Below are 14,097 nucleotides of genomic sequence, written 5' to 3'. Positions count from 1 at the left end.
CCTGAGTGTCGGGGTTCTTTGCTGTGCAGTATTGCTGTCGCAGTGGCTGAATGCAGGGTTTTCCGTGCTTCACTACATTTAATCTCTACAGCACTGCTAGCAAACAAGCATTTTTTTCTATTTCACAAACCACGAAAGTAAGGCCTCAAGTACTCAAGAGCTTGTACAAGGTTGTCCAGCTGATAAATGGCATGGCCGGATCTGAACACAGGCAGTCTTAACGCTAGAGCTCATGCTCTCATCAATCATACTATTCAGTGTCAAGCCAACCATCAGTCAGCAAAGTAACCAGTGCTTCCAGAACGAGTGAGGGATACAGACGTGTAAACTGTGATCACCGCCCTCCAGAACTTTACCACGTAGATGAAGGCAGGTGACATGTACAAATAATTCCCAGAGTACGTATACAATTAGTCATCTGAGTTCTAACCCTTGTTCTCCTCTAATTAGCTCTGGGCAAGCATGTCCCTTAATTTTCTCGGCCTTGCTTTTCTCATACACGAGTCAGGGAACGATACTGGGTTGCTTAGGGATTGAATGATACTCCACACTGGGTTGAGCGATACTCCACACACTTGTATGGGTGGTACTCAGATGGCAACTGGCCCACAGGTCCTGGATCTGAAAGAAATTCAATCCGATTTTTTTGTCTAGAAAGTGAAATTGTTTTATGCTTCCCTTGAATGCCTCTTGGAGCTCTCATCTTTCTTTCTCTTTTACAGAGAAAATATATTCATTGTTCTGAAGAAAAGCACTTTCATAAACAGGCCACTGTCCTTTGTAAATAGAATAGCCAGGAAAGGTAGAAATGGAAATAATATCCTCTCCATCCCAAATCTGTGACAGTATCTTTGCTTCTCTATGCTTTTTTCACTTTTAGATCATGAAGGCAAAAAATACTTTTTATCTCCTCAGAACTCCGTATTCTCTCAATTGTGCCTTATTTTTGTGAAGAAATGAATGTTTTCTGTTAGCTTCCAGAGTGTCGCTTGGTGCTCAAGTTGTAAGTGCTCTTAGGAATTGGTAACATAATGCTCCTAGAACCCAGAACCACAGTCTTCATCTTTCCTCCTTCAGGCCTCTTTTTTAAGCCTCTTACAAAAACCCAGCCTCTCTTAAAACCCCACAGGAAATTGCCTGACACCTTTGGAAGTTTCAGAGAGAGTACATGTTTCTGTTTTTTGCGATAGAGTCTCCCTCTGTTGCCCAGGCTGGAGTGCAGTGGCCCGATGTCGGCTCACTGCAAACTGTCTCCTAGGTTCAAGTGATTCTCCTGCCTCAGCCTCTTGAGAAGCTGGGATGACAAGCATGCGCCACCATGCCCTGCGAATTTTTTGTATCTTTAGTAGAGACGGGGGTTTCACCATCTTGGTCAGGCTGGTCTTGAACTCCTGACCTCAAATGATCTGCCTGCCTGGGCCTCCCAAAGTGTTAGGATTACAGGCATGAGCCACTGCGCCTGGTCTTGTTTTTCTTTTTGTTTTACAATTTCTCCTCAAAATCCAACTTCAGAGAGTACATGTTTTGACCAAGCATGCCTCTTGTGGATTATCCCTTCAAGCTCTTCATCTCCCACATCCCAGCAGAGGAGTGGGTGTTCTTCATGGAGCCTGAGCTGTACATGTGTGTGCTCCTGATCGGAACAAGGCAAGGCTTTCTTCCCAGGCTCTGGGAAGCCCACTGGCAGAGTAGTCTAAGTATCACACAGCCGCCCCAGTTTCTTAGCCAGCCTTCCTGAAGTCTCTGTGGATGGAGGCTGGAGAGGGCACAGGTGGGGCGGCTCTTTGCCCCACAGTCTTGTTGCTGTGAGTCTGTGAGTGCTCTGGGGCTGCTGTCCAGGAGAAAGACAGAGGAAGCAGGAGGCTCAGCTGGCAGCCACTGTTCCACAGAGCTTCTTCTGGCAGCACGTGAGTCCTCTCTGTCTCCACCTCCGAACAGGTGCTATTGTGCTACACACTCAGACACAGCATCACGCTCTCCAGAACTGCTCTGTAAATAGAGTGTGAGCCTTTTCTGCTAAGGACTAAAGTTCAAGCTCTCAAAGGTGTCTGCCATAATAAAAAGGACCTCTAGGAGGCCCCAAAGTCTTTGCCCCTGTTGTGGGTTGAACTGTATGGATCCTTTGAAATGTACCCCAGAGTTGAAGTCCTCACCCTTTGTATCTCTGAATGTGATCTGATTTGGAAATAAGATCTTGGCAGATAGAATTATGATGTCAATTAAGATGAGGTCCCTCTGAATTAGGGTGGGCTCTTCATTCAACACCAGTGGTGTTTTATAAAAAGAGAAGAGACACAGAGACAGATACACACACAGAGGAGGAAAAGCCATGCTGAGACACAGACACGGAGAGGCAAGATTGCCACGTGGTAAGGAAAGCAGAGACTGGAGTTCAGTTTTTGTAAGCCAAAGAACGTCAGTGATGACTGGCAACCGCCAGAAGCCAGGAGAATGACTGTGGTCCTGTCAGTACCTTGATTTTGGACTTCTAGCCTCCAGAACTGGGAGGGAATAGATTTCTGTTATCCTTGGTCACTTAGTTTATGATAGGTTTGCTAATGGCAGCATGAATATGTGTGCTTGTAGTCCAGGAAGCTAATACACCCCTTTTTCCATGAAATTAGAAAAAACACAGATACAAGTTATTAAGCAGTTACCACATACTAGGCAATGTTTGATATATACTATACCATTTGATTGTCGCAGAAATCAATAGTGTGGGTGTGTCTATTCTTTTAGTAACTGAGGGTTCCAGAGAAGCTTAGCAATTGACCCAACATCACACAGCTGGTATATAGATGGTGCTGCTGGAAATTAAATGGTGTCTCAATAGTTCCCAAGCTTTGCCTCTGAGAGAATGAATCTCTTGGACAGTTGACGGGGCAGGAGAAGATCACATGAATAGGTCTTCTCCGACCGGAACATTTTCTTTGGCTCAACACAGGAGGTCCACTTGTCAGGTTAGGTCAATGCCCAAATGACTGAAAGAGACTCAACCAAGCCTGGAATCCTCACATGCTCTTGGAAACCATGAGATCAAGAGCCTTGCTTTTCAATAGTCCATGGAGCCTGGATACATGCCATGTTCTGGAACCCCACTGTTTGAGAGTGGCGGACTGGAAGGAAGAGTGGAGGATGAGAGTGGCCTACAGTGGCAGTCTGTGTTCCAGGACTATGTTTAGCAGATCATTTAGATGATGACTGTGAGCCCAACATCATGACAGGGCTTGATTACATCAGCTCTCCCTATTGCTGTGAAACAACAAAGGCTTGTTGCGTTCATCAGTCAACTGGATTCCACTTCCAAAGTACACGCAATGCTTATAATTATGGGCAACTTGGAGGGGAGATCCCAATTTGCCTCTGCCGGTTCAACAGAAACAACATTTGGAAACTTAAAGGGACGGTTATTACGCGTGTATCTTTGTTGTCAGCTGTGTTATCAGGCGATAATATTTTGTTCACCAAAGAAGCTTGAAAAACAATTTTAATGTTGTTGACAAGCACAGTTTCCATGACTTTGGGCTCTTTGAGGCCAAGAACTATCTTACTTATGTCTTTATCCTCAGCTCTTAGCACTTCTCTGAGACAGCTTGTGATCAATAATATTTTGTTGAATAAGTGAATGAATGAGATCCTATTCATCTGGCAGAATATCCTTTAGTAGAAAATTTACCGACTTAAATGTTCATTTATATCAATATCGGATCTAAGTACTATTTCTGTTTTTTTTTTTTTCCTCCCTTTTCTACCTCTCCTCAAATTAAAAACAATAGCAGCAGCAACAACAACATCAAAACCACCCCAGGAATAGTAGGCTTAAAGGTTTTGCTTTTGCTTTTTAATCAATATGAATATAATGCTGAGAATAAAGCTGATACTCAGTAAATGAATTTTCTTGATTTTTTTTCCCAAGTGGATACGTGGAAAGGGTTTTGTAGGCCCTAATATGGAAATAGTAGTTCCAATTTAGATTTTAAGTCATGAAAACTTCAGTTGGTTTCTAAAAGAAGTAAAATGACATGGAGGAAACCAAACCTTACATGAATTCATACCTGATATTACAAAATATACTTAAGAGTATGTTATATTTGTTGAGACAGCTGACTGACAAGAATCTGGGCATTGAATGAATGAATATTTTCAAAGAATTTTAGAGAATTATATGTGTCAGCGTGGGTGGCTGGTTTCTTAAATTAAGGAATTTCTTACAACTGCTCTTTCATTCCTTTTCTACGCAAGTAGCATGGCTCTGCCTTCAAAAGAAGCTAGTAATTAACTTTTGTTGCCCTGATAATTGTCAGTGAGTGGAACTCATTGTTAAGCACATCAATTGCCAGCCAACTATTGGTCACCGTCTCTTCTGTGTGAAATTTCAAGATGGAAACTACCATTTATGCATTTAACTCTGTTTTGATTATTGAAGATTGTATTGTCCAGCAATAGGACAGTTAAAGACAACCTACATATAATTCAAAATAACACGACCTAACACTAGGCATGATCAACTAGTGGCTACTTCAGTTATATAAAAAATAACACAACATAGAAGGGATTCTATAGCCTCAACAATTTAAAGTATAGTACCATAGAAGGTGATGAAATGAAAGGAAAAGAGTCTCAAATTGGCGCCTTGGTCTAGAACAAGGTGCTTCTCAAACTTATATATGCATGTGAATCACCAGGGATCTTGTTAAATGAAGATTCTAATTCAGTAGTTCTAGAGTGAGGCCTGAGAGCCTCAATCTCCCAGGAGATGCCAATTCAGCTGGTCCAGAGACCACATTTTGAGAAGCAAGAGTCTGGAAGACATTAATAACACCTTTGAAAATGAGCTCTAGGTAGCTTCTTCCGGAATTTCAAGTAAGGCCAGTGAAAGCCACCCTTAAGTGCAAGTCAGTAAGAAGCTACATGTGATAATCATACCTAAAGCATTTCCTTGCTCAGTGCATTTTGATCAGGGTTTCCAGACCAGATCTCTCTCCTGAACTCCACACCTGTATAGCAAACGAATCACAGGACACCCCTCCTAAATGGTTTACAGACTCCTTAACAAGCAAGTTCCAAACAGAACTCATTACCTTCCCTGTTTCCCAAGCCCCTGTTGGGCTTCCTCTCTCAGCGCATGGTAGCTTCATCTACTCAGCTGCCCAAGTCAAAAATATGGGCTTTAGCCTTTCTCTCCTTTCTCCTGGCATGAAGGGCTATCAAATTTTTCTTTTAATGAGCTCCTGAATATACTCTTCTATCTGTTTTTAATTTAACGTTGAAAGTTTACATGTCAATGACGCCCAAACTATCAGTTTAATAGACCTTACAGGTCATGGCTGAACCCACTCAGCCTATAGGAGCTCCTTTGTCTCTCACACAGAGAGCCTCCTGCAAATTCACTTCTCCTGGGGTAGCCCTTGGCCAATGGCTGGAGAGCGTGGGAGTGTGGATGTCCAGCTTATTGACTCAGGAGCAGACAACTTGGGGGTGTAACTTGTCCTCTGGAGCTGCCTGCAGGACTGGGCTGAAGCTAGGACTCAGGTTTCTCAGAAGGCACCATGGCTGTGTCTCCTCCCTTTTCCATTTGGCTTCCTTCTCTCCCTTAATGATCTTCCCTGGAAATATTTACTTAATGAATTCCTTGCACACACATTTTCACCCCAGCCCGCTTCTGAGGAACCTGGCCTAAGACAATGGTGCTAGATTTATAGAGAGGACCATTTCACAATTGACTGGGTTCCCGAAAAGGCTGGGATATCTCTCAAGACATCTTTGAAAGCATGGAAGTAATTCACATCCATGTTGGATGACATCAGTGTACACATGCTTAGAGATAGAAAATGGTATTTTATGATAGTCAATACATAATAATAATAATAAAAGAAAAATGAATGGGATACTTTCTCAAGAGTTAATATTCAAACCTCACCAAATCAGAGAGCTTATTCCCAGGGTTACTGGTTTGCCTCTTTAAATTAAGAGTCTCTGTTCAGTAAAAGAAATGTAAAACTGTTGCAAGTTGAATCATGCAGGATGACATTTGCGAAAAGATCTCTTTCTCCCTGAGCAAACCCATTCACCCACCAGCACTCTTCTTGCAGGCCTGCTGGTTGCATTTTTTAAATTCTGGAGGTCTGGGTTCATGATCACACAGGCATCGGTCTTGGTCTTCAGTTTTATTGCCCTCTGAGGGCACACAATGGACAGTTCTCTTCTGAAAGCCACCTCCGCAGGAAGTGGAACACTGAAAGAGAGGGTGAACAGTCAGAAGTCCTCCCCACGACTCCCAGGGAAAAACCAGTAGAGCACCTCCAACCCCACTGTGGTCAAAAACGGAAACGTCTCATTAACCAGAAGCCTTTTTGAAGGAGTCATAGAATAAAGGCACTAAGAATTTGGAGATGTGACTTTAGAGAGAATCTATGCTGTAGGTTGTGTGGCTTAAATTTGGCTGAATTTATCAAGTTCTATGTAGAACGTGCTCTTCTTTCACACATTTGAGAATGGCCGGATGCCTCTCATCACGTGGCGACAGCACTGGGCTCCAGGAACCAATGTTAGTGCTGTGGGACCCAGCCATCTGTCCACATTTGATTGGACTAGGGAAGGTCCCTGCATCAAGCTGGGCCAATCGGTCACTTCCTTGGGAATCTGAATTGAGACTCAGCAAGAGATTCCATCTAAGGCTGAAATTTGAAAACTCTGGTGTTGTTGGCGGCCACATTTCCTGCCAAGTAGAAGAAGTGAAAACCAGATGGCAGAAAAGGTGATTGGAATGAAGCATGTACTTAGAGAGGAACGGGAATGAGGGAGGCATTGCCCATGGAGTTCATACCCTTGGTTCTAGCTAAAACTCCCAATCCAAATATTCATCTTTGTATCATGAGTATATGGAGTGAAAGACATGGAGGGAGGTTGAATTGTAAGCAAAGCAGGATAAAATTTCAAATCTGGGCTGTGGTGCCCAGTTTGAACTAATTTTGATTTGGGGCTGGGAATTGGATGTGAAGAAAACAGGTAGAGTTACTAGGACAGATGAGCATTGGGTAAAAAGAGAAGTGGGAGGGAAAGACCCTGGTGGCATAATGAGAATGCGGAATGGGGGTAGAGACAGGGCTGAACATGGAGGCTGGGGAAGGAGTAGAGCAGCAGCGGACCCGGCTCTGTGACTAGCCGTCCTCTCAAGCCCTTCTAACCATAAGGTTCCACTGCAATGTCATGGTCGCCCACCTGGCGGCAGGAGGGAGATTCGCTGGCCTGTGGAAGCAGTTTACATAAGATTCTTCAGGATGTAAGAAAATGTCCCTGAATGACCACATATACTCTTTTCTTAAATTATTATTTTTTGAGCTAAAATATATAAAACATAAAATATAACATTTACACTTTTTTTTTTTTTTGAGACAAAATCTGGCTCTATTCGCCAGGTTGGAAGGCAGTGGCACAATCTCTGCTCACTGCAAACTCCCTCTCCCGGGTTCAAGTGATTCTCCTACCTCAGACTCCCAAGTAGCTGAGACTACAGGTGTGTGCCACCACACTCTGCTATTTTTTTCCTCTGGCACACTCGCCAAGTCAATTGGAAGTTTAGCTGTCTGTTTCTAGATTCTAATTTTCTTTTTGTTGTTGGGGGAGCTAAAGATCAATCAGCATAATTTTATAGATTCCAAAATGGTATGGACCCATCTCTCTGTTCCTGTCTCCTGCCCCCATCTTTGTCGTTGTGAGTTTGTGTCATTGTTCGTGTTTTATCTCTTCTGTCTATTCAGTGGAATTTTGAGAACAAAGGCAAACGTGTATGTTCAATCCATAGCTTGTATAGTTTCACCTAATAATAGATCATGGAGGTTATGAGTGATTCCAAAGGCTGGTCTGGTAGGTGTTAACCACTCTCCCACCCCTGCCTCCCATTCTTTGCTCTGCACAATTGGTGAATTCCTAACACACACTCTTCTAAGGAGCTTCAACCCATGTCCACCCTTGATAGACTCAACTGGAACTCCAAGGGGAGACTTAAAAACATTTCTCTCACAATTTTTAATCTTCCATGAGATTGTTTCCCTGAATGGGTCCATACTTACAGCATTTTTATGACTTCACATAATATCAAGTCTTCTCTTTTAGAGGTCGTGCTTGCTTTGATCAGAGATACTTAGAGCTCTGAGATATTTATGAAGAGCTTAGTCCTGAAATACATCCAGGCAGCTGGAGCAAGGCCTAGCAGGAGTAATCATGGCCTCTCCTCAGGCCCATGTGGCTGGAGAAGGCCGCTCCTGCCTTGATGTTAATAATGAATTTTGTGAAGCTCATGGCTATGCCAGGCACACAAATCTTGCTCATATCTGTGAATATTAGTCTGGTAACTATTTATTGGGTGCCAACAGATAAATATTCGAACAAAGGGACAACTGTTAAGTAAATATGATCAATCAACTTGATGGACTATTACTGTAAATAAAGGGTTAACATTAGTCCTGGTTCAGAGTACTTGGAGAGAAAATGACCTTGAAGTACGGTTTCCTTGGAAACTACAGAGTTAAGGTAAATGCAAAAGATGATGACTGTCTTGTCTACCAGGAAATTCCTGACCGTAGGACTGTTCCCTACTGGAGGCCTATGAGTTGGCATGTGGCTTTGGGCATGTGTGACCAAAATAGTTTAAAATATTGGCAAGAAACTGAGGCTGAGGATTCTTTGTGTCAAGGTGACCTGTGTGCACTTTGGCTCTCATTTCTTCCTACCCATGTGTACCATGCTTGACAGACAAGGAAGCAAATGAAGTTGTATTCTAGGATAGTTAATGAAATTGTATCATTGGGGAGCAACCTTCTGCACAGGTGAGGCTGTTGTGCCTAATATAATTCCTGCTTGTATCCTTCTTACAGCTAAGTGAATTCAGTGTTAGAGTCAAGCCTATTATGCCTCACGTGTCTGACTCCCAGTAGATCGCCAGTTTGACACAGCATTTGAGTGAATCACGGCTGTGCCGATACAACTATGCAGCTATTAAGAAAGAAAATTACAAACAGTATAGCAGTCTACAAATAGCTAGGGGCATTATGTTGGGCAAAATACTGCATTCCTGTGTGTGTTGTAATTACAACCATCAAAACTTACATGCACAGGAACAAGTTACTTTATAAAAGTCTTAGTGGTTGTGGTGTTAGTGTATCAGATCATCTTGGCTCCCCTGTCTCCCAGCTCCTGGCCCTAGGATCTGCCCCAGCTAAGATGGCAATCAACTTTCTGAAAGCACAACCCAGTGGCCGTCAGCTCATGCCATGTGTCTTAGTCTGGTTTCACACTGCTATAAAGACATACCTGAGACTGAGTGATTTATAATGAAAGAGGTTTATTTGACTCATAGTTCCACAGGGCTGGGGAGGCCTCAGGAAACTTACAATCATGGTGGAAGGGAAGAGGCATGTCTTACATGGCAGCATGTAAGAAACAGTGGTGAGTGAAGTGGGAAGAGCCCCTTATAAAACCATCAGATCTTGTGAGAACTTACTATCACAAGAAGAGCATGGGGTAACTGCCCAGTGACCCACTCACCTCCCACTGGCTGTCTCCCTTGGCATGTGAGAACTACAATTTGAGATGAGATTTGGGTGGGGACACAGAGCTAAATCATACTACCATGTCTCATGCCTCCCCGCTTCTGACTGGGCTTTCTTGTTGCCAGTGAGACATGAGACATAATGGGACTGGCTCAGTGCCCATATCTGGACAGCTCAGAAGTATGGAGATATTAGCCCTCTAAAGGGAGACTCTATCCATGGGAGACAGGAGCCAGTGGATAACTCTTCTCCCTTCCTACTCTTCCTTCCTTTCCTGGATAAACTGCCATAACACGCAGTAGTTCACACAGTTTCTAGAAGTCTTCCTGTGAGAGCCAGCAATCAGTTGCTCCTGACACCAAGCGATGGTCAGTTAGGTAAGATAATCAGTCTAGTAACACACTATTTCATTTTTGATTCTCCTTCTTCTCTGCCTCCTTTTTCTTTCCTATTACCCTTGCTTCCCTGGTATTGAATTTCCTAATAAAGTGTTAGATTTTTTTTCTCAAGGCTCTATTTTATAGGGAACCCAGGATAAGACAAGTCAGAATGATGGCAGAATCTGTCCATGGGAGAGAATTTTTCTTTATTTCCTTTTTCTGAGATGGAGTCTCACTCTGTCACCCAAGCTGGAGTGCAGTGGCACAATCTTGGCTCACTGCAACCTCCTCCTCTTGGGTTCAAGTGATTCTCTTGCCTCAGCCTCCCAAGTATCTGGGGCTAAAGGCATGTGCCACCATGCCTGGATAATTTTTGTATTTTTAGTAGAGACAAGATTTTGCCATGTTGACCAGGCTGGTCTTGAACTCCTGACCTCAGGTGATCCGCCTGCCTTGGCCTCCCAAAGTGCTAGGATTACAGGTGTGAGTCACCACACCCAGCCAGAATTTTCTTTATTTTCAATATCACTGATAGAGTGTTATTTATGAAATAAACAAACTTACGGAGAACAATACCCATTTCCTTCATTTACAGTTTAATTATTTTGTTCCATCAAACAGGCCACCCACCTGGCAAACTGATCTGTGGGCTGACAAGAGGCCTGAAACTCACTAAGTCCAACTATACCTAAAGCTTTAGCACAAATGCAACTCCCCTTTGCTCTAGGAAAAGCCAGAGCATCCAAGGTGCTGGGTGTAAAATAGCTGTTTCTTAGGCTGTGTGCCTCTGGAATAACTTTGATATTTCATCGTGTCTCTTTTGAAAGTATTTGATCTTTTCCCTCTGAACTCAAGACTCATAGCAGCTATGGGTCAACTTTTAGCAGACTTAGAGGTATTCAATGACAGAAGAATACTAAAACCAAAGTATATAGAAACATACTGTAAATCAGTGAATGCACTAAATATTTACAGTGAATATAGATTATTTTTGTAATCAAAAGAAAATGCTTGCTATTTAATTAATTAATTTATTTTTTGCTTAAGCTTAGTGGCAAGAAACTATTTTTTTAGAAAGCCAAAGTAAAAACAAGCATCTATAACTGAGTCTTACCAGGTCCCAGTTCCCAGTGGCCCAGTGACAACAGAGGTGCTCATTGCAGGACATGGTGGATGTGGGCCTTTTTGTCCAGTCACAGAGGCCTCCTGGGCAGAACACTCCTCTCTCCTGAACTCCGCCCCCACAGGACCTGGAGCACTGACACACAGCAGTGACAAGATTAGGTAAAAGTCAGGAAGTTCTTCCCTTACAATGTTCAATGATAAGGGAAGAACTTTGTACTGTCATTTTTGTTGTGTATGGTGTTATGAGGAATATTGGTATCTGCACTGGAATTTATAGCATTCCTGCAGGTTCCTTACAATGACCTCTCACTATTTAGAGAAACAATGGGGAAACGAGAATTAAGGAGAGGCAGAAATATTGTGAAAGCAAATCTTGAAGATAGGAAGAGACAAAAAGTTGGAAGATGCCAAATAGTCTGATATTAAATAATAGGTCAAAAGGAAGGAATTTTGTTTAAAAACCTAAATGAATGAAAATTCCAGAATGGAGATTATGTTATTTGCATCTTGTCTTCTGGAGCAAGTTTTTAGAAACAAAAATGTAAAATTTAGATTTTGTATAATGATTATCCCTGACAGCCCAAAAGGGGAGTACATGTTTGCAATACCATCTGGTTTGCCTATTAAAATGAGATTCAGTCTTCCTTTTCCACTGAATAAAGTTTTAGGATTAAATTTGTCCATAGTAGGAGTAATAAAATGGATGGACTTGCTCAAGACTCAGATGTATTGGCTGTAATACTCACAAAATAAATTCAAGATGACAAGTCAGATTTCTAAAAGGGTACAATTCTTAACCATGTCAAGTTTTTGGCTCACTAGAATAATTCTATAAGATGCATTATCTCATTTTCATGAGGTTTTTAGGAGGAAATAAAATAATTCACCAAGAATATTTGAAAAGTTCTTTGAGTATTTTGAAAGGCACTTTGAAAATCTTAGTTTTTAGTGTGGTTACAGCAATAACAAGAAGACAATCATGGTTGTCTTGCAAACATCATGTCCATCACATCAGCCAGTGTGCGTGTGTAGTACCATAGGAAACAGGGGAATTATATGCAATTAACCTTTTCTGCTCAGTAAAGGAAATAATCAATTAATGTAGTGCCCTCACAATATTCCAGCTTTGAGAATCAACGTGAACTTTTCCCCACTTATTCAATCTGTTTTTAACCCCATCTGAGGAGAGAGGGAGAGGAATTCCATATCTGGGATTCTTGTGCACACCTACCTATGTGTACATAGATTCAGCACCACCTGGCCAAGTAATTTCCAGGAAAATGGGGTTAAAAAAGCAGCTCTCAAATGCTCCTCAGACCAGCAACTTCAGCATCTTCTGAGTGTTTGTTAGAAATGCAAAATTTCAGGCCTCACCTCAGATCCCCAAATTGGCCACTCTGGGGATGGGACCCATCCATCTGTGTGTTGACAATCCCTCTAGGTTGTCCTGCGGCATGTTAAAGCTTGACTACCACTGGTGTAGAGATGGTCCCACAGCTAAAATGCACCTGCCATGGAGGGTAGTCAGGGCGGACTGATGTTTGTCAAATGGATTTAGAACATTCCCAGGGTGACAGTCAGCACCATGAGCAGGGAAAGTACCTAAAGATGCCCAATCCCTTAACAGCAGCTCCAGGTACTCAACTGACTTTTATATTTTCTATCTCTACTGCTGCTTAAGAGGGAACTCTATCAACTTTGTTGTTTGCTCAAAACAGGGCAATTTAGAAAGAAGGGTGGCAGAAGTGCTTCAGGGAACAGGCTTCTGATGGGGATCCTAGAAGCTATTGAGGAAACATAAAGAATAGATCTTTTTCACAACCAAAAAGATTTGATTGCTAATCTTCGATCACCTGCAAATGCCACTTCTCTGACAGGGCAATCTAAGCTCCTCTGTGAATTCCTGGATCCTAGAAGCTGCTGCCTGAACAGGTCCAGGCCAGACTCAGCACATATGGACAGTGTGGAGATCTGGGTTCAGAGCCTGGGAGTAGCAGGCTCTCCGTATACTCCAGAACTGGCAGGGGAAGGAAGATGAAGAGGGGACAGTGGTGGCTGCTGCCCCAGAAGTCTCTAGGTAGTGGCCCAGAGACTTAGGAATCAGTGTGGATGCTTGGCCAGTGGATGGTAAGTAACGGGGGGCTCAGTCCTCCACAGGCTTTGACACTAACTCTGTAGCCTCAGGTTGGGGCTCTCTGCCTTCTCTTCACTGGCATATAGTAGGTGCCCCTCAAAGTAGTTATTATTCATTCTTTCTCCTTAGTTCACTTTTCGCTCAATGCCCATTGGGCTGATTTCCATAGCATAGCAGGATCAAAGATAGGCAATCAAATCTTTCTGGTTGTGAATGCCTTATGTTCGAATTAAAACTTCATTTATTTTCTCATTTTGTGTCTCTAAGTTTCTCTACCTGAGTCTCAATTTCTTCTCCTATAAAATAGGATTAAAAAGGCCACCATCCAGGCCATCCAAGTATCATTTACTTGGTTTAATTGTCTCCATTAATTTTACTAGGCAAAGTGCCTAGCTCCTGGACACACTCAAATATGTGGGGTTCCGTTTTTATTTTTTGGTCTTCTTTCTATCATTCACGGATGTAGTTGGGAATATGTTTTAGCTGTTGAGACATTTAAACATTTGCCTGTTGAAAAATAAGATCATCATGCTTCAAAGAACTTCAGCAAAGTAACCTTGTTTTCATGTGCCAAAGTAAAACCAAGACCCAGGAGAGCCAGGGCCCTCACGCAAGAGAGGACACACACACACACACACACACACACACACACACACACTCACACACACACACACTCACCATTTGTACAATGATCAGACAGATGGAGGAGATGAAATTCTAATATTACACATACTGTGGAAAAGATAGGGCTGTTTCTCTCAGCCTGACTGCAGAAGCCTCAGACAGCCATGTTGGGCTCTGTCTATAAATAGCTCTCATCAGAGTCACCCTTGTTCAAATCATCCCATTGTATTCATTTCTCTAGCAGGGATACCAACCCCCTAGTATATCCATTGGGAGAGCAGGT

The 14,097-nt window shown here is 42.6% G+C and overlaps 1 protein-coding gene across 1 annotated transcript in view; it reads right to left on the bottom strand.

Moving 5' to 3' along the window:
• Nucleotides 1-14,097, bottom strand: part of LOC108303007 (A disintegrin and metalloproteinase with thrombospondin motifs 12-like) — a 237,788-nt gene that overhangs the window by 3,536 nt on the left and 220,155 nt on the right. The window contains exons 23-24 of the mRNA XM_037737886.1: nucleotides 11,046-11,189; nucleotides 6,076-6,235 (exon numbers count right to left, since the gene is read on the bottom strand). Coding sequence (XP_037593814.1) covers nucleotides 6,076-6,235; nucleotides 11,046-11,189 — 304 coding nt within the window. The remainder of the gene's footprint in view (nucleotides 1-6,075; nucleotides 6,236-11,045; nucleotides 11,190-14,097) is intronic.

This window comes from Cebus imitator, unplaced genomic scaffold, assembly GCF_001604975.1.
Source record: "Cebus imitator isolate Cc_AM_T3 unplaced genomic scaffold, Cebus_imitator-1.0 Scaffold44, whole genome shotgun sequence".
Classification (NCBI taxonomy): Eukaryota; Metazoa; Chordata; class Mammalia; order Primates; family Cebidae; genus Cebus; species Cebus imitator.
This window is presented reverse-complemented; position numbering and strand designations above follow the sequence as displayed.